Source organism: Eutrigla gurnardus, assembly GCF_963514095.1.
Source record: "Eutrigla gurnardus genome assembly, chromosome: 7".
In the NCBI taxonomy this organism is placed as follows: domain Eukaryota; kingdom Metazoa; phylum Chordata; class Actinopteri; order Perciformes; family Triglidae; genus Eutrigla; species Eutrigla gurnardus.
Window position 1 is genome coordinate 27,059,267 of NC_139921.1, and position 18,285 is coordinate 27,077,551.

Sequence of the window (18,285 nt, forward strand, 5' to 3'; positions counted from 1 at the left end):
CAGTAAGTCGATATATTAAGTCATTATTTTGAGAAAGTTTCTCTTTTTTTGGCAGTGACTTCCATAGGTTGATAGTTTTATTTTCAGATTTTTTTTTTAGCATTCTCCCAACATTATCTTCCTTGTGAAAGTATATAAAATATTATATATATATATATATATATATATAACAAATATAATATTTTATATATATATATATATATATATATATATATATATATATATATATATATATAAAATATTATATTATATTATATATATATATATATATATATATATAAAATTATGTATTTATTTGTTTAAAGGATTATTAGTCGCATCACTTCCGCCCGTCTTTCCTCCGACCCGTCTCGCGGATACGTGGCAGGTTCGCTTCGGCAGTTTTGAGAAGATGACACGTGACCCGGAAGCGCTCGTCGCCCGGAAGCAATATTTAGCAGCATCAAACAAGACGATGCTCCGTTTGCCAGTTTGTTAGCATAGATGCTAACCGCGTCGGGGGGGAGTTGGACTATAAGTATCGCCGTCGTTCGACAGTTGAATCGCGAGGAAGCGATGCGGGTGAACGGATGTTTGCAGGCGGACGTTAACGTGTCGGGGCTTCTCTTCTGCGCGTCCTGAGAGCCGGCTGCGCGCTGCGCCGAAGCTAGTTAGCTTAGCTTTGCTAACGGAGTCGAGGCCAGAGGTTGTCGCGTCTGTTTAGCGTTAGTTGGTTAACGTGGATGTTTTTGGCAGCGATAGCAGATACAGGGACGTGTCTCTCCTCTTCTTTTTATGTATCTATTTAACTACTATTGTTAACCAGCAGCTGCCGGTTGGTTCATGTAATTTAACTCGAGTAAAAGTCCGTGTTAAAATATTAAGTTAGTTCGAGGTTGAGTTGGATGGTTTAGCTTCGCAGGAGATTTAGCCAGAAGAGAAAAAAGTGCAGCCATGGATGACTTCAGCTCGATCAGCCTGCTGTCTCTGGCCATGTTGGTGGGATGTTATGTGGCGGGGACGATACCACTGGCGGTCAACTTCTCAGAGGTGAGTCTGGTGACGAGCACAGCTGTGAAAACGGTGTTTCCAGAAAGTTTGGCCACATTTACAGAGAGGTTAAAGGTCTCTGTCAGTGCATCATAAAACCAGTACTGTGCTGTCATCAGATAAGCAGTTACGTGGTGATGAACCACAGCTCTCTGTGTGTGTGTTTTTCTTCCAGGAGAGGCTGAAGCTGATCACGGTGCTGGGAGCTGGGCTGCTGTGTGGGACTGCTCTGGCCGTTATCATCCCTGAGGGGGTCCACGCACTTTATGAAGAAATACTTGAAGGTAGATTTTCAACCAACAAACAGTGCGTTTCCTGAAGGATTTGGAGAGAAACCGTTTCCCCCAGACTCCCTCTGATAAAGACATTGTTGCATTTCATTATGGAAGATAACTCAAAATGTTACCGTTAAAACAAGAGGAGGCAAATCCTCGTATTGTATTATGTGAAACCAGACACACTTATGATAATTGACTTAAACATTTAATTGATAATCAAATATTTGGTCAGATGACTAACAGATTACTCCACCAGGATAATTAACCTGGCATCAGCACCAGGTATTCCTGGATACAAGTCTTAAAAAATTAAAATACAACGATGAGAAAAACACATTTTACTGCTTATTCTGCTAAAAACTGAATGGCAGTAGCGGTCTACATTGTCCAGACTTCAGTTTGAAAGCCCATAGACCTGTAGACCAGCCCAACTGGGTCCAGATAGTTTCACCATGACATACTGGAGGCTCTTGAACGCAGCTTAGCCTCAGTTATTGCACAAGAGACAAACAAGAAGTGGTTATTGGTTTAAGTGTCTGTTTGCGTTTCTTGTCCTGTAAAGCCTCTGTACTGAAACAAAGTAATGGCTAACTGCTATTTTAAAAGGCGCTTCATGAATAACATTTACATTCTTACTATTTTATATACAACATTGTACCATAAAATTGAGGTTTCTTCCTTAATTCCCTGTCAGTTCTCATAAAAGCAACATTATTTAATGTCTTTGGCTCTTTGTGAGTTCTTAAGATGCCTTCAGGGGCGCCACGGGCAACAAAGACACCAGAAAAACAAGTCCTACCATATGTACACATTTGTAGTAACAGCTTGAATTCTTCAAACAGACCAAAGTTCAGCGGGATGTAAAGTACAACCAGTTGACGTCTATTGATCAAACACGTATTTGTTTTCTGTGACCACAGCCTTGCGACAGTCTGTCAGATGTATTCGGCTGTTTGTTTTTAACGGCCCTTGTTCCTCCTCCTGTTCTCCCGCGTTTCTGCAGGCGGACACCAAAGCCACGGCCCGGTCGGAGCCGTGGAGGCGTCGGAGCCGAAGCACGAAGTAGAGGCGGCTCTGGGCGTCGGTGAGAAACACGAGCACAGTCACGAGCACCTTCACGCCTGCATCGGGGTGTCTCTGGTCCTGGGCTTCGTCTTCATGCTGCTGGTGGACCAGATAGGCAGTTCTCACGTGCACAGCACAGAGGGTCAGTGTTACACGGAGACTAAAGAAGCACTCGTATATATGTTTGGATTCAGTTTGTGCAAATGGGGCTTTGACAGCAGTTTTAGCATTTGCCTCTCTGTCTACTGGAGAAAAATCTGGAATTAGACCCAAAACACCCAGATGGCTGAACTGCAAATTCTGGTCTCCAAAACCCCCCCACGCTTTGTACCAAACTGTTTTAGAGCTTTTTTTACTTGAGCAGTCTGCCTACACGTAACGCCACACACTTCCTGCTTCTCTGTCATTATCATCACTCGCTTCTGCTTTCATGTATTTATGCAACGCTTTTCTTTCCTCCAGGTTTGGATCCAGAGTCGGCCAGGGCCGCCTCCTCAAAAATCACGACCACCCTGGGTCTCGTGGTCCACGCTGCAGGTAGGCCGTCTCATAACGGTAGTCCCTATTAATCTGAATCAAGTATTGGTGCTGTTCTAGAGAATCATCTTCATCTCCTGCATAAATTATTGTGGATGTGATCAGACAAGTCTTATTACATAACAAAACCAGTAGTTTTTAATAACCGAGTTATATGGAAAATAAAACCACAGGTGGTCCTTTTATCTTCTAAACACTATTAGAACCAGAACTTTGCTAATGTCGTTGTACTGAAAGCCAAACACGAACGGCATCTCAGCAACTGTGTCTCGTCTCCAGCTGACGGCGTTGCTCTGGGAGCCGCTGCCTCCACCTCTCAGACCAGCGTTCAGCTGATCGTCTTCGTAGCCATCATGCTGCATAAGGTAGGAACGGATCAAATATCACACGCTGAATGTTTACAGGCGTATAAACCTCAGTTTATCATTTGTCATTTACCTCAACGGTGGTGATAATTAACTGTTTTCTTTGTCTTATTCTATAATAATCACAATGTTTTACGAGGGGATTGCCATCGGCACTTTAAACTATGTTGACTTTGTTTAGAACAAATGATTAATAAAGAACTTAATCTGCAGATCAAAGGATCATGGACGTAATCTGCATGACGGAGTCCTAAACCCCAGAAATGAGTTTGCGTTTGTCTGGTTCGCTCGTGTCGAAGTCGAGGCTTTAAAAAAACACAACAACACAAGCTTAAGAGAGTTTAATAATTAGTTCTATGATATAAAAGACTTCAGTAAATTCAGTGAAATTTGAAGCTTTTATGTGATTTTAAGGCAGTTGCCAACAAGTGACTACATTAAAATAGAAAAAAGTTTAGTTTCATGGTGCACGTGAAGTAAAATCACGTTAGTGATGCCGTTTCCGGGGTCGGCGCACAAAAACCCGTCATCCCTGCAGCGTTGTGTGAACTCTACTGTCATCTGCAGGCTCCCGCAGCGTTCGGCCTGGTCTCATTCCTGATGCACGCCGGTCTCGAGAGGAACCGGATCCGCAAACATCTCCTGGTCTTTGCCCTGGCAGCGCCCGTCCTCGCCATGCTCACCTTTTTAGGCCTCAGCCAGGTAAAGATTTTGCGGCTGCTGAGACCTCGGGATCCTCCACGAGACGTTTACGCTATGAGATATGAATTGGATCGTAAATGTTACCTCACTCTGTTTTATTTGTTCCCCTCTCAGAGCAGCAAGGAGGCCCTGTCAGACTTCAACGCCACGGGCGTCGCCATGCTTTTCTCCGCCGGTACTTTCCTCTACGTGGCCACCGTGCACGTCCTCCCCGAGGTCGGCGGCGGCGGCGGCCACAGCCACGCCCCCACGGGAGGGAACGGAGGCAAAGGACTGAGCAAGGTGGAGGTGGGAGCGCTGGTGCTCGGCTGCCTCATCCCTCTGGTGCTGTCCGTCGGTCACCACCACTAAGCCACACGGGGCAGGAGGGACTCGAGCCGGGTGTACAGGGGGGAGAGCGGAGACTTCAGATGTGGATCTAAATGTCTTATTGCTTGTTGTCTGCTGATGGACCTCGTGGACCAGAACTCCTCATGACTGGAACTTGAAATGAACGATGTTGGGGAAATCAGAGTTGCTGCCGTGACGACCGAGGAACAATGTTTTTTTCTGCTGACAGCGAAACATCTAACGGCTACTGTATGTGTCCATTTACATTTTCTGTTAAAGAGAGACCAGAAGGGGACCCTTGTTCTTCTGATCTCCGTGGGGTTTTTCACCGTTGCATTGTCGTGGTTGTCTAAAGTCAAAGACCCCCTGATTCATCACAGCGGTGTTTTCCTAGATGGCTGTTGCTCAGTGAGATTTAGATTTGATTCACCGTGATATCGAGATAGAAAACTCTTCTTTTTTTTAAATAATTGTAAAGAGTGAATCTCTAAGCAACGATCCGGATCGACGTGAGCTGATTTTTAAGTGCCATATTAGAAAGTTGGAGCGGATTCCCCGAAGAGACGTAAATGATAGAGACGGTCTGGGACACATAAAAACCTGATACGTTGATTTGAATGGAAATGTCCCTTCTTTGCAGGCGACCTTCCTGGCTCGTTTTTCTTACCAACGGAGATCTTTTTCTCTCGACGAGTCTGAATAACCGACCAGATGCTCGTTAACTCGTGAGCTTGCCTTCGCGTCTTGGCCCGGCCGTCTGTGATGGATGCCGATGGAGCGTTTTCCTCCCACGTAACCGCACCACGAATCGTCACTTTATCAGTTTAGTTTCCGGACTTCTGTTTTTACTGCGAGGGTTAATTATAAATAGAGGTTGGAGGAAAGAAAACGTGTATAGAATCGTCTTAAGTGATTGTATAGAGTGTTGTTAGGATGCTTTGGAAGGTGGAGGGTTATTTCAGCAGCTCTGAACACCTGGATGAAAACCTTTTTAGGGACCATTTCCTCTGGAGACGATGTCACACATCACAGCAGGTGAATTTTGAACAAAACTTTAATTTGACTTAATCCCCATTAATTAATAAGGCCTGAGCAATAATCATACACGTGGAGTTGGGTCGAGGTCACGGCAACACGGTTGTTATACGATTCAGATAGATGCTCTCGAACGCAGCTCTGCCCCGACCTCGTTTCTGCCTCAGTACCGTTCCCACGGTAACCGGTTGATACACAACGATGTACGTCTGCTGCTCCCTCTTCTATTCGGACCGGTGGATGTCGTTACTGCTCACAGCAGAGCTGATGTATATGTCTGTAAGTATGTATGTGTAATGTACAGAGTAACAATCATCTCTCGGGAGACGGAACTGCTTTTGTTTTTTTGCATTTCATTTCTGGACATGGATGCTTTTGTGACACACGAGGCTGCAGACCGTCTGAGGAAGCTGTTTTATGTATAAATTGAAAGCAACTCGATGTCGATTCATTCCAATTTATACGGGAAGAAGAACCCCGCCGTGATGTTTCAGAGAGAAAAGGGTTTGTCAGCTGCATGACTGTTTATTTTTAATGGGACTCTGTACGTCTGTACAAAAGGGAAAACAACGTGCTGTGATGCTTCGCAGCATGTTGGAGGACGGAGCCCCAGGATGTGCCGCGTCATCCTTTCTAAGCAATGCTGCGTGATTCTGAGTCCAGGCTGTGTCAAACGTGACGTCTTCAAATGTCCAAAACAGTCCAAACAGATCAAGTTTACTGGAACTGAAGAAATCCAGAACGTTTACAAGCTGGATTTCTTTTGTAGGAAGTTTCACTTGGAAAAACTGCTGCCATGATTAATTATAAAAATGATTACAGATACATTTTCTGTTGAACTAATTAACTGTGATTTATGATGAAATATTTATGACTAAATATGCAACAAGTCCAGAAAAACTAAAAACATCCCTGGCTGTTATTAACTAAGAGCTTCTCTCCACCAGTGAGACGGGTTAATTATGAGGAAAAAACAAAACGTTAAAGTTCCTTTTAAAGGCCTTTAAAGTTCACGGTGGTTGGTCACATGACCTGTTTGGGGGTATGAAGGAACACCGGGGTAAATCGTTATAAAAGTAGAAAAATAATGTGAATGAAAATGTAGTTTGGTGGTCATGTTTGAGGGCGTTCCGCAGGTGAAAATGTACAGTGAGTTATTGTTACTGTAATTGTTCCTTCTCTCCATGTCGGCGTCAATAACGGCTCGACGAAATCCTCTGTCCTCAAATACATTTAAATTTAATCCAAAGAGATCAAATCTAATGTGCATCTTCCAAATGTAGTCTTTTTTAATACAATAATTGTCTCGTGCTACAATGTTGCCTTCAGAAGATTCAAAGTTTGGTAGATAGCAGCGAGATTTGACTGTTGGCGTATAATCTTGAATGTATTTTTACAAGCAAGGCGTGGCTCCTGACTCTGACTTGACTTTAGAAAAAGGGAAACTCTCCTTTTTTTTTTAAATTGGATCATCTGAAAAATGCATCGCCTCAAAACCTAAAATGGATGAAAAGTTATGTGGTTTAGTTACCAGATCAGACAGAGCTTAACTTCCATCAGTCATATTCAATCATCTTAAAATGCAATAACGTTTAATTGACTCACGTTTGGCTGCTTTCACACCTCGGTGTGTAGAAATGAAGCTGGATGGAAGAGATGACGGCACATGTTGGGGCTGAGCGAGTTTCGCATCACGGTAGTATTTGTAGTAGTTTGGGTCGAGGGTTCATACTGTATGTGTATTTTTTCTTTTCTTTTTTCTGTCATTCCAGAAAGAGTCTGCCTTATTTCCATACTTTGATTGTGAAAAAAGTTGTAAAGCAACGTGTTTTATGACGACTAAATTAAAGTTTTTTTAACTGGTCTTTATGTATTTTGATTATTTTAAGTAACAGCTGTTGGTTTTGCTGCACTTGATGGGTTTTTTTTATTTATAGAAAACCAGTGATGACATTAATCTTGTTCATCAAGCTCAGAATGTATGGATTTCTGTACATTTCCATCACGTTATTAACAATCTGTGGAGTTTTCCTATTTAAATGTTAAAAATAGATTGTTTCACAGCTAACAGGATGTTTGACCCCTGCAGGCTCATGCTCTTCTCCGTGTGGCTGAGCTGTCGATATCTTTATAATCTGCTGTCCATCCACTCCGACACATGTTGTGTAAATTAATCTGATACTCTGAGCTGCACGTTAACCGCTCTGACTCTCCATCCTCTTTACCAGGAAGTGATGCGGCCCCGCCTCTGCCCCAGATGTTCCCCTTTAAGTCACCGCTGGAGCCAACCGATGGACGGAGAGACCGGCGGCTTCGTACCTGCCAAAGCGCCGGAGAGCGCGGCGGCGAGGACGGGTAATCTGAGTAACGGCTTTTACTGGCTGGGTTGTATTGACCGGCTTCTGATTTAGCAGCTCCACTCCTAAAGCTCCCCCCTCCCTCCCAGCATCCTCTCCCTCCCTCTTCCTGTCTGTAATCATGTGTTCATCTCCGCGGCGCCGTGCAGTCAGTCGCCTCCAGCTGATGAGCGTATCGGCAGCCGCATCATTCCACCCCGCTGACTTATCGGGATTTGCCACTTTTCCCCCGCTGTGGTGTCGAAGCTGTCGCCCCGCAGCTCTGCACGCGCCTCTATGAACGTCCATCGGGCTAATTGTTATTGACTGTTATTATTTCCTTCCTTGTTGTTGTTGTCGGGGCGTGGACGCCCCCCAGAGAGGATGTTCTCCTCTTCGTCCAGAAACTCTCTGTTCTCGCCCTGGTCGTCCATGGAGCAGTCGGACTCTGAAGCGCTGGACATCAGCACCAAGGTGCAGCTGCACGGCGTCCTGTGGAAGAGGCCCTTCGGACGGCCGTCGGCCAAGTGGTCCCGCAGGTGAGGGGGGGGGCGAGGAGCTGGTCCACTTACTGGTTTTTAAACTTCTTACCCACTGATGGAGCACTTCTTTCTATCGAGCTGCTGATAAAACCTGCATGAAGTCTACAAAACCAGGAGATCAGCTCCTTCTTTAAAGGTTTAACAGCTGACATTCATCTCAGAGAACGCTGATATTTTCACCCTGAAGTGTCGACGAGTTCTGAGACGTTAACGTTGCTGTAAAGCAGAGATCTTGTAGACATCCGGTGGAGGGATCCCCTTTACATGGTGTAAGATTGTGTCGCTTATTAAACCGGACCAATATTAATGTGTAGAGCAGTCTATAGTGTTATGTATGACAGTACTTTGTAATGATGGATGGATACAATGCTAATAATTGTTGACAGATTCACATTTATAGGACATATTTTAATTCCATTTCAAAACAAAACATGTAGTAAATATAATATAATTACACATACATATAATATTTGCTTATTAATGTGTATTTTTGGACACGTTTTAAAGTTTGGGATCAAATCATTTCAGGGACCCCCTGTAGAAGATCTCTGCTGTAATGTATTTGTAAAAAAAAAGAAAACAAAAGTTAAATTGACTGTTTATTTGACACCTGGGATATAAAATCTAATTATTCTGCCCTTCTGAGATCAAAGAAAACCATTTAATTTGCAGTTGAAAACAGAAAAATGTGACGAATGATGAAGCTCTGATCGATTAGTAAAACTTGTAGACTTGATTAACTCTGAGTGACTTCTCTGCCTTCCTGAACAGACGTTTCAGATTTCCCGTCTCATATCAGAGGATTTATTTTATTATTTTACATAAGAACAGGATGCTCTGATCCACCGTCCGTTCACACGCCGGCCTCTTTGTGTCCTGATGAACGCCTGGATTGGTTCCTTATGTCACGATAATGCTCTTAGTTTACATAACCGCTGACACGACAATACGCCGAGGATCCAGAGAGTCCATTTGTGGAGCTCCGTGTGACCGTTCCCACCGGCTCGGGTCAAAGGTCAAAGGAATGTATTTGGTTGTTTTGTCTGGTTTCGGAGCCAAACTGGAGACGGCTGAGCTCGGAGGTTTCAGGGTTTTGTCATCAGCGTTGACACCAATCTGCAGACCAGTGCGGTGACATATCGATGCGAGTGACTAACCCGCATCAACGCTGTTCAGTCCTAACGAGTCTCTTAAAGGGCCACGCACGGTTTCACATTAAGGTCTGTAGGAGCGGGTCGGACTCAAACCTGTGGCCGCTGCATTAAAGGACTATTAGCCTCATAATATTAATACTTACTGTAAAGCAGTTGGAACTTTTTGAGGCTCTGAAACCGATTTTAAATCAAACAATCTGAGAGGGAAGGATTCACTCTTCATAATGACGGTATATACAGCAGTATATATATATATATATATATATATATATATATATATATATATATATATAATTTCTGAATGAAACAGTTGTATGAACAAAGAGGCTGCAGCAGGAATGTTCAGCTCTGTTTTTCTGGGCTTTTAGTGAGAACGTCGGCTCCTTACAGACTCACTTGCGTTGTCTTCCTCCTTCAAAGGTTCTTCATCATCAAAGACAGCTTCCTGCTCTACTACGCCGAGAGCGAGAGGAGAAGCTTTGAGAGCAACAGGTACTTCAACATCCACCCCAAGGTGAGCGAACCGTTTAACGGAGGGTTCAGTTGGTTCATCGTGCTTCTGCTTTAAGCTGAATCCTCCAGAAAGGACACTGAATGATGTGTTTCCGTCTCAGGGCGTCATTCCTCTGGGAGGATGCGTGGTGTCGGCCAATGAAAACATGGGGATGCCCTTCGCCATCGTGGTCAACCTGGAAGACTTTACAGTAAGACTCTCCCTTTTAAAGTCTCATTTTGAAGGTGAACATGTTAGAAAGGTGCAGACAGACGACACGCAACAACAGATTAAAACTAGCAGCGAACACAAAGCAGACGAAGCAGCTGGCAGAGCCGGAGTAGCTTTATCTAAATTGTACTTTTGGGACTAATGATGGGAGACTTTGTTCTAATCCTGCAAACGGGACGCATAATGGAGGGAATTCAGCTGCTCACTGGCACACAGCAGCGTTTTAATGTTGTCTCAGCAGGCCTCAGTTATTTTACAGCCTCCACCTTTAATGGAAAAAGTGCTGATGTATGATTCCCCCCCCCCCCCCCCCCCCCCAGGGCACCGTCGTCCTGGCCGCTGAGTCCGAGGAGGAGCAGGTCCAGTGGATGGAGATGCTGGCCGACTCGGGGAAAGTGTGAGTGTCGGACTCTTTCAGCCTCTTTGTTTCATTTTCATGGAGTTGTAGAATTATTTAGACGGCAGGTGTTTTTGTTTGGAGAAAAATTAGATAAACTCAGAAATCTTCAGTTCAAACACGAGACGTTACGTAGTGATAACATCGCTGATGAGCTCTAAACACAAAGTACAACGGAGCCTGACGGGGATGTCATTAGTTCTGCAGGTAATTGATCCTAAAATCAACGTATTGGACACATTGAAAGTTTGACACGATGATGGAGGATCAACGTTTGTTTTATGATTCATCCTCTGGGGACCATAAATGATTGTATCATATTTCACAAGAATCTATCTAATAATATATTTGAATGAAAATCAAACATGTCACCCTGATGGTGGCTCTAGAGGAGAAGCCGATATCTACCAAACTCTTTAGGATTCATCCTCTGGGAACTATGAATGTCTATTCTCACAGAATAATTGAAAATTTGGGAAAGATTGTTTTTTTTAATCATTAGAATGTATCCTGTTGGGAACATGAATGATATTTCTACTCTGAACCACGAATGTAAACCTCAGAGGGAAAGCCATGAGTCTGTCGGATCTGTTTCCCTGCTGACATCTCTGCGTTTGCCGACAGCACGTGGAAGAACGCCCAGCTGGGCGAGGCCATGATCGAGAGTCTGGAGGCTCAGGGGCTGCAGCTGGCCAAGGAGAAGCAGGAGTATCTGGGTAAACGAGGAGCAAACCGACGCCGCCGCTGATTTAAAACGGGTTTTAAAACGGTTTTCATGACGGGGTTTTTCTTTCTCCAGATAAACTGATGGAGGAGACGGAGGAGCTCAGCCACCAAAAAGCCCAGAGAGAGGTGAGGGGCTTTCATCTCCTCCACTGGTGTCGTCACATATCACCATGGCAACCGCATGTTTCTTCAGTTTGGAATAAAAATACTATAACTTGTATATTGAAGTAGAAAAAACAACCAATATGTATGCTCTTTAGATTTTACTTGTATGATGGTGCATTCAGGTCATTGTAGGGGGAAAAAATTACAGAGGGAGGGGGTAATATTACCAAAAAAAACGAATGAATTTCCAAGATTAAAGAATTAAATCTTGAATTTAGCAGATTTATCAATAAGGAAATACTTGTTTAGTTTATGGACTAAAATTATATTATCATAAGCATCTGGACTTCTGAAGATATCAGTGAATTCTGCCTAAAAACAAAAAAACGAACTGATCTTGTTTTACTACTTGTAAACTGGTCATAATTTGCTGATGTAAATCGATACTCACAATTATCTTCATTTTTTAATCAACCAATGTATTGTTTAATGTATAAAATAAAAGAAAAACAGCAAAAATGTTGTCCAAAATCCAATAATATTCAGCTCACTTTTATATAAAACAGAAATAAAACATCAAATCATCAGATTGAAGAATCTCAACCTCTGAAAAATGTAAAGGTTTTGCTAAAATAAATACTGTAATAATGAATTTATCATCAACATTTTTGCTAAATCATTTTCTGTTAAACAAATGAATGATTCATTGTTTCAGTTATACTTCTTTTTCTTTATTTATCTTATTGTTTTTTAATATTTTGGCATCAAGGGTCCTTCACACTCATTTTTTCAGCCAACTAACATGTTAGTTAATCGTTAAACTACATTGCTGTGTGTGTGTGTGTGTGTGTGTGTGTGTGTGTGTGTGTGTGTGTGTGTGTGTGTGTGTGTGTGTGTGTGTGTGTGTGTGTCTCTGTGTGTGTGTGTGTCTCTGTGTGTGTGTGTCTCTGTGTGTGTGTGTCTCTCTGTGTGTGTGTGTGTGTGTGTGTGTGTGTGTGTGTGTGTGGTGTGTGTGTGTGTGTGTGTGTGTGTGTGTGTGTGTGTGTGTGTGTGTGTGTGTGTGTGTGTGTGTGTGTGTGTGTGTGTGTGTGTGTGTGTGTGTGTGTGTAGGAGCTGGAGCGTCTGAACCAGATCCTGGAGGAGGAGAAGTTGAAGTTTGAGGAGGTGGTGGTGGAGCTGAAGACGGAGCAGGAGCAGATCAAACTGTAAGTAACTGTTTATGTAAACTGATAATAGAACTGATGATTATTCCACACAAACCTGTGAACGAGGTTTTCTGCTGTGTCGACGGCAGAGACCTGGACGGCACGGCTCAGTCCCTGAAAGGAGTGGAGAGTGAAAAAGAAGAGCTCAGCACTTTAACCGTCTTGCTGCAGAAATCCATCGAGGTATGAAAACGTGTTCATTGAACGTTTGCTGTAGAAGATCTCCACCGCTCTAATGTTAACGAAGCCGCTGTCGTGTCCTTCAGGATCTCTCTCAGGAGAAACAGAGGACTCTGGAGCTGCTGGGGGTGAAGGATCCGGATCAGGGGGAGGCCGAGGAGGCGGGCGAGGACTCGGCCTGCAGGAAGGCCGAGGACCGCGAGGGTCCCGGAGACGTGGACCTGCTGCAGGACCTGCAACACATCGAGGAGCAGATGAAGATCCTGCTGAAGGAGAAGGAGCAGGCCGACGACAAGTGAGTATCCCAGCATCGGACTGGGAGTACTGGTTCTGGTGCGGCAAACAGCAGAACTAGACCCTGAGCCCTTAAACACATGATCCAAGTGTCAGGGTCACATCAGAACCCTCAGTTTTCCCAGGGAACCTCTGTGCTGATGCTGAGGATGTAACTACCAGTGGAAATGTGTATTGATCCCTAAACGAGCAGCTCCATTGATCAGCACCTAAGTGGGAGATTACAGGCGGCTGCTATTGACTGTGTTGCACTAATGTTCTGTTATATGACCACTGCAGTATATGAGTTATTACTGTACGTTTCCTGAGCTCTGCCGTCGCTCTGCTCCTCTTCTTCTTCCTCCTCATGAAGCTGCAGAGAAACCTCATAACACGTTTCTATATTTCTATGTTTCCAGACTCCGGGAGAACGACCAGCGGGCCAAAGTCCTGCAGCAGGAGAGAGAGTACTACTCGTCTCAGGCTCGGACGCTGCAGCAGTCGCTCTCTCAGCTCGCCGTGGACAAGCAGCAGACCGAGGCCGAACTCAAGGTAACGCTGCACGACTCGGCTGCTCTCGGCTGTTCTCGGCTGTTCTCGGCTGTTCACACAGACCAACTAAACACTCAAAGTCAGTTTAGAGCTGCCCGCCGCCTTCACCCGCTGCCCGGTGTTTGTTTCCTCTTATTCCTGGTCGGTTGGGGCTGGAAGCCTCCCAGAAATGTACGCTCCCTCAACCCCAAAACGAACATCTAAATTATTTTTATTTATACGGCTTTCTGGTCAATTATATATTCTGTAAATTGTGTTTCCAAACATGAAGGTCTAAATACAGTTTCAAAGACGTTTTCACATAAAAAAGCTAAGAAAATCATCTCTGTCATAATAATAAATCAGATAATCCAAAGCTTTTTAAATGGATTATGTGACTTATGAAGTAGGATGATCATTTCCCAAATCCACTAAGAAACATTTAATCCTTCAGTTTATCTGAAAATGTTAAATATGTTGGACATGATGAATTAATAGCCTGTAAATGAGAAATCAGGTGAGTCTGTATAGAAACCAGTTACTCTGATGTATTCATGGATCTGATCTCGTATTACATTCACTAGAACATTGTCTTCTTGTGCACTTGGTGTGAGTTACCTTTGTCTCTCTGTCGTCATGACATCAGCCAAACTGTGTTGTTGCCAAAGAACATCCAGCAACGCCCGTATTGTTAAATTGCCTTTAATTAAATACTCAAACCTGAACTGGTCGTCCCAGTTGCTCCAGAAAAATACGCCACGCAACGTGTTCGAATGGCAACCAGTATCTATTCTGTGTGTTTAAATCAAGCATGCGTTAAAATGAATATTATTATCTCATAATATTTGTGTGTCAGGCTGAGATCGAGTGTCGAGTGGAGCTGGAGACGAGACTGAAGCAGGCTGAAGAGGCTCTGCAGGACCTGGAGAAAGGCCTGCAGGCCGTGGAGCGCACCAAGGAGACGGACGAGAAGATGAAGGGGGACGTGACCCAGCTGAAGAGTGAATATCTCACACACACACACACACTGTGGAGTCCCACCTGTGTGACTGCCCTCCTCTGGACAGAGTTTGTATCACATGTTGATCACATTCAACAGATTTCAGTTCTGGTGAAAGATGTTTTCGACTTATTTTCACCGTCAGAATAGTTTATGATCCATTAATATAGTTTCTTTTATTCAAATGAAATGTCCCAAAACCCAAAGATATTCAGTTTATTATCACATGTGATAAATAATCCATCAAATCAAATGTTTTAGCTTGAAAAATGTGAAAATCAAAGTAATCAAAGCAAGTGGACGTTGCATTCAGAGTTTTATATTTTATTTTATTATCTATAGATCTAATAGTCGAGTGATTGCTCACTTCTAAGTGTGTGTGTGTGTGTGTGTGTGTGTGTGTGTGTGTGTTTTGAACCAGGATTCTTCGAGGAATGCATCTGTGCAGCGGAGATCGAGGCGAAGCTTCCAGCGATAATGAAGAACGCCGTGTATCTGCACAAAGCGGCCGCACGCCGGATCAAGAGCTGCCGGATCCAGAGGAGAGCCTCCAGACGCCACTGGTGTGAGTCTGGGAACACGTTCACTGACTTCAGCCGCACGACTCACCAAACACCACTTTACTGCTACGTACTATACTGTGACTTTTCTTAGACATATATGACTTTTTCATGTCTTTTTTCGATTTTCGAACTTTTTTCCAACTTACAAAATGTCATTTTTTGACTTACGACATTACTTTTTTCATGACTTTCTTTTTTTCAACATGACTTTTTTTTTTACATATGAAATTACATTTTTCATGACATTTATTTCGGACATACGAAATGACTTTTTTCATGACTTTTTTTTCGGACATACGAAATGACTTTTTTCATGACTTTTTTTTCGGACATACGAAATGACTTTTTTCAGGACTTTTTTTTCGGACATACGAAATGACTTTTTTCAGGACTTTTTTTTCGGACAGACGAAATGACTTTTTTCAGGACTTTTTTTTCGGACATACGAAAGGACTTTTTTCAGGACTTTTTTTTCGGACAGACGAAATGACTTTTTTCAGGACTTTTTTTTCGGACATACGAAATGACTTTTTTCAGGACTTTTTTTTCGGACATACGAAATGACTTTTTTCCCCCCCAACTTATGAAATGATTTTTTTCATGACTTTTTTTTTTCAACTTACGAAATGACTTTCTATTTTTCGACATGACTTTTTTTTCGACATATGAAATGACATTTTTTGACTTTTTTCATGACTTTTTTTTTCGACATGAAATTACTTTTTTCATGATTTTCTATTTTTTCGACATGACTTTTTTTCAGACATATGAAATTACTTTTTTCGACATTACTTTTTTTCTACATATGAAATTACTTTTTTCATGATTTTCTATTTTTCGACATGACTTTTTTTCAGACATATGAAATTATTTTTTTCATTACTTTTTTTCTACATACTATATATATTGAATAAATGTTCCACGGCCTGTCTTGAGAACCTAACCGTTGTTCTTCCTCTGCCTTATTGCAGTAAAACACTCCAAGTCTTTTGCTGTAGCGAATACCAACGATGACAGCATGGAGGAGCTGCGGGAGACGGCTAGACGTTTGACGTCCGACAGCAGCTTCAGAGAGAGCGTGTACAAGATCATCGCTCGCAAGGACCCCACCAATAAAACGGAGGACTGAAGGAGAGAAAGTGCAGTCAAAGGGGAGGAATGGTTCTTAGCTTTACCTCAGTCCACACAGTGAGTGCTTAGAGATCCTGATCCCAAACCCACAATTGAGAAAATGTAGATTACGTTACAATGAAATGTGTTTGATGTCATCTGTTTTGGTTGTTGTTTACAGCCCTTGTGTGCAATTTCTGTTTGTTTCCATTGTATCTTGAATAATAGGCAAATTAGAACGAGTCAGAAACTACGGTGGGGATTATCTTTGCCGATTTAGCCAAAGAGTGATCCTGATGTAAAGTGAAAACTACATGTATGTTAAGAACAGGTGTTCTCTCATTAAGCTGATTGTACTTGATGGACAGAACCTTTGCTATAGATCATGTTTCAACAATGTGTGACTGTAAGTCAAGCAACTTGAGTTTCCTGTATTATAAGTCAACAGAGGACACAATGAAAATACTTCTTGTAAAACTGTATTTATTCTGGTTTTGATTGTATGCACAGATTGTGTGGTTTACGTTAACAGTGGGTTTATGAAAAGATGCAATATTGACCATCACCATTTCATTATTGCTACATCTGAAAAGCTGGCCTTGACGAAGCAACTCAATGTAATTCACTGACAATATACAAATTATAACTTAACACCCGAAATGATATAGAAGAAGCTCACATGTAAGGTAAGAGGGGAGTTATGGACTGAACTACATGCCTTGATGCTAATAAAGCTGTGTTTGAACCTTGTACATTTCATTGATGTAAGCAGAAGGCTGAACTGTGTCGGGAGAAGATCGGCAGTTGTGGTTCGTCACCAGGACCTGCAAGAAAAAAAAAGTGTGATTAAAAACACTCATTGTGCGTCAAGAAATTTCCATACGGGGGGGGGATATGACTAACATGACTGTTTTGGACTCACTACACTGAGACTAGGCGTGTCAAGCGATATGAGCGATTTTTATGCCTTTTTAACAATTTTAAATATTTTTTTATGAATATATACTGACTGACTTTTTCGTGAATTTTCGACATGCTATAGCATGACCTTTTTTTAACAATATGATCTTTTTTTTTAAGATTATTTTCTTGCATAGACACCTTTGTATTTAGCGGTGGATAGAGAGGAAACATGGGAGAGAGAGGGGGATGTGACATGTATCAAAGGATCTCCAGCCGGGATTCAAACCTGAGGCTGCTGCATATATGCAGACATGGGTAAATGGCATGCACTCTAACCACTCAACCACCTGCCTGCCTGCCATGAATAAGCCTTTTTATGACTGTTTTGGACTCACTACACTCCGATTTTGATTGACACGCGATATAGAAGCATATGTTAGGACTTTTACATCATTTTTACAACATTTTATGAATTTTGTCGATTTTTCACTTTTTTTTCGACATGCTATAGTATGACTTTTTTTTTTCCTGAAAAAATTGACCATGGCTTTTTATGGCTGTTTTGGACTCACTACACTGAGACTAGGTGCGTCAAGCGATATGAGCGATTTTTATGCCTTTTTAACAATTTTAAATATTTTTTTATGAATATATACTGACTGACTTTTTCGTGAATTTTCGACATGCTATAGCATGACCTTTTTTTAACAATATGATCTTTTTTTTTAAGATTATTTTCTTGCATAGACACCTTTGTATTTAGCGGTGGATAGAGAGGAAACATGGGAGAGAGAGGGGGATGTGACATGTATCAAAGGATCTCCAGCCGGGATTCAAACCTGAGGCTGCTGCATATATGCAGACATGGGTAAATGGCATGCACTCTAACCACTCAACCACCTGCCTGCCTGCCATGAATAAGCCTTTTTATGACTGTTTTGGACTCACTACACTCCGATTTTGATTGACACGCGATATAGAAGCATATGTTAGGACTTTTACATCATTTTTACAACATTTTATGAATTTTGTCGATTTTTCACTTTTTTTTCGACATGCTATAGTATGACTTTTTTTTTTCCTGAAAAAATTGACCATGGCTTTTTATGGCTGTTTTGGACTCACTACACTGAGACTAGGTGCGTCAAGCGATATGAGCGATTTTTATGCCTTTTTAACAATTTTAAATATTTTT

At 42.4% G+C, this 18,285-nt stretch overlaps 2 protein-coding genes across 2 annotated transcripts; both read left to right on the plus strand.

Moving 5' to 3' along the window:
* Window positions 1–431: 431 nt before the first annotated feature.
* slc39a9 (solute carrier family 39 member 9) lies at window positions 432–7,205 on the plus strand. Its single transcript, XM_084013407.1, has 7 exons — window positions 432–1,029; window positions 1,205–1,313; window positions 2,311–2,514; window positions 2,835–2,909; window positions 3,189–3,274; window positions 3,842–3,976; window positions 4,091–7,205. Exons 1-7 carry the CDS (start codon window positions 934–936, stop codon window positions 4,325–4,327), a joined length of 942 nt encoding a protein of 313 aa, XP_083869533.1. The 5' UTR covers window positions 432–933; the 3' UTR covers window positions 4,328–7,205.
* Window positions 7,206–7,617: 412 nt separating this feature from the next.
* plekhd1 (pleckstrin homology domain containing, family D (with coiled-coil domains) member 1) lies at window positions 7,618–16,209 on the plus strand. Its single transcript, XM_084013381.1, has 14 exons — window positions 7,618–7,696; window positions 8,057–8,216; window positions 9,794–9,887; window positions 9,988–10,077; window positions 10,418–10,494; window positions 11,119–11,210; window positions 11,294–11,346; window positions 12,436–12,530; window positions 12,620–12,713; window positions 12,797–13,005; window positions 13,403–13,535; window positions 14,371–14,515; window positions 14,936–15,079; window positions 16,049–16,209. Exons 1-14 carry the CDS (start codon window positions 7,633–7,635, stop codon window positions 16,204–16,206), a joined length of 1,608 nt encoding a protein of 535 aa, XP_083869507.1. The 5' UTR covers window positions 7,618–7,632; the 3' UTR covers window positions 16,207–16,209.
* Window positions 16,210–18,285: the final 2,076 nt, after the last annotated feature.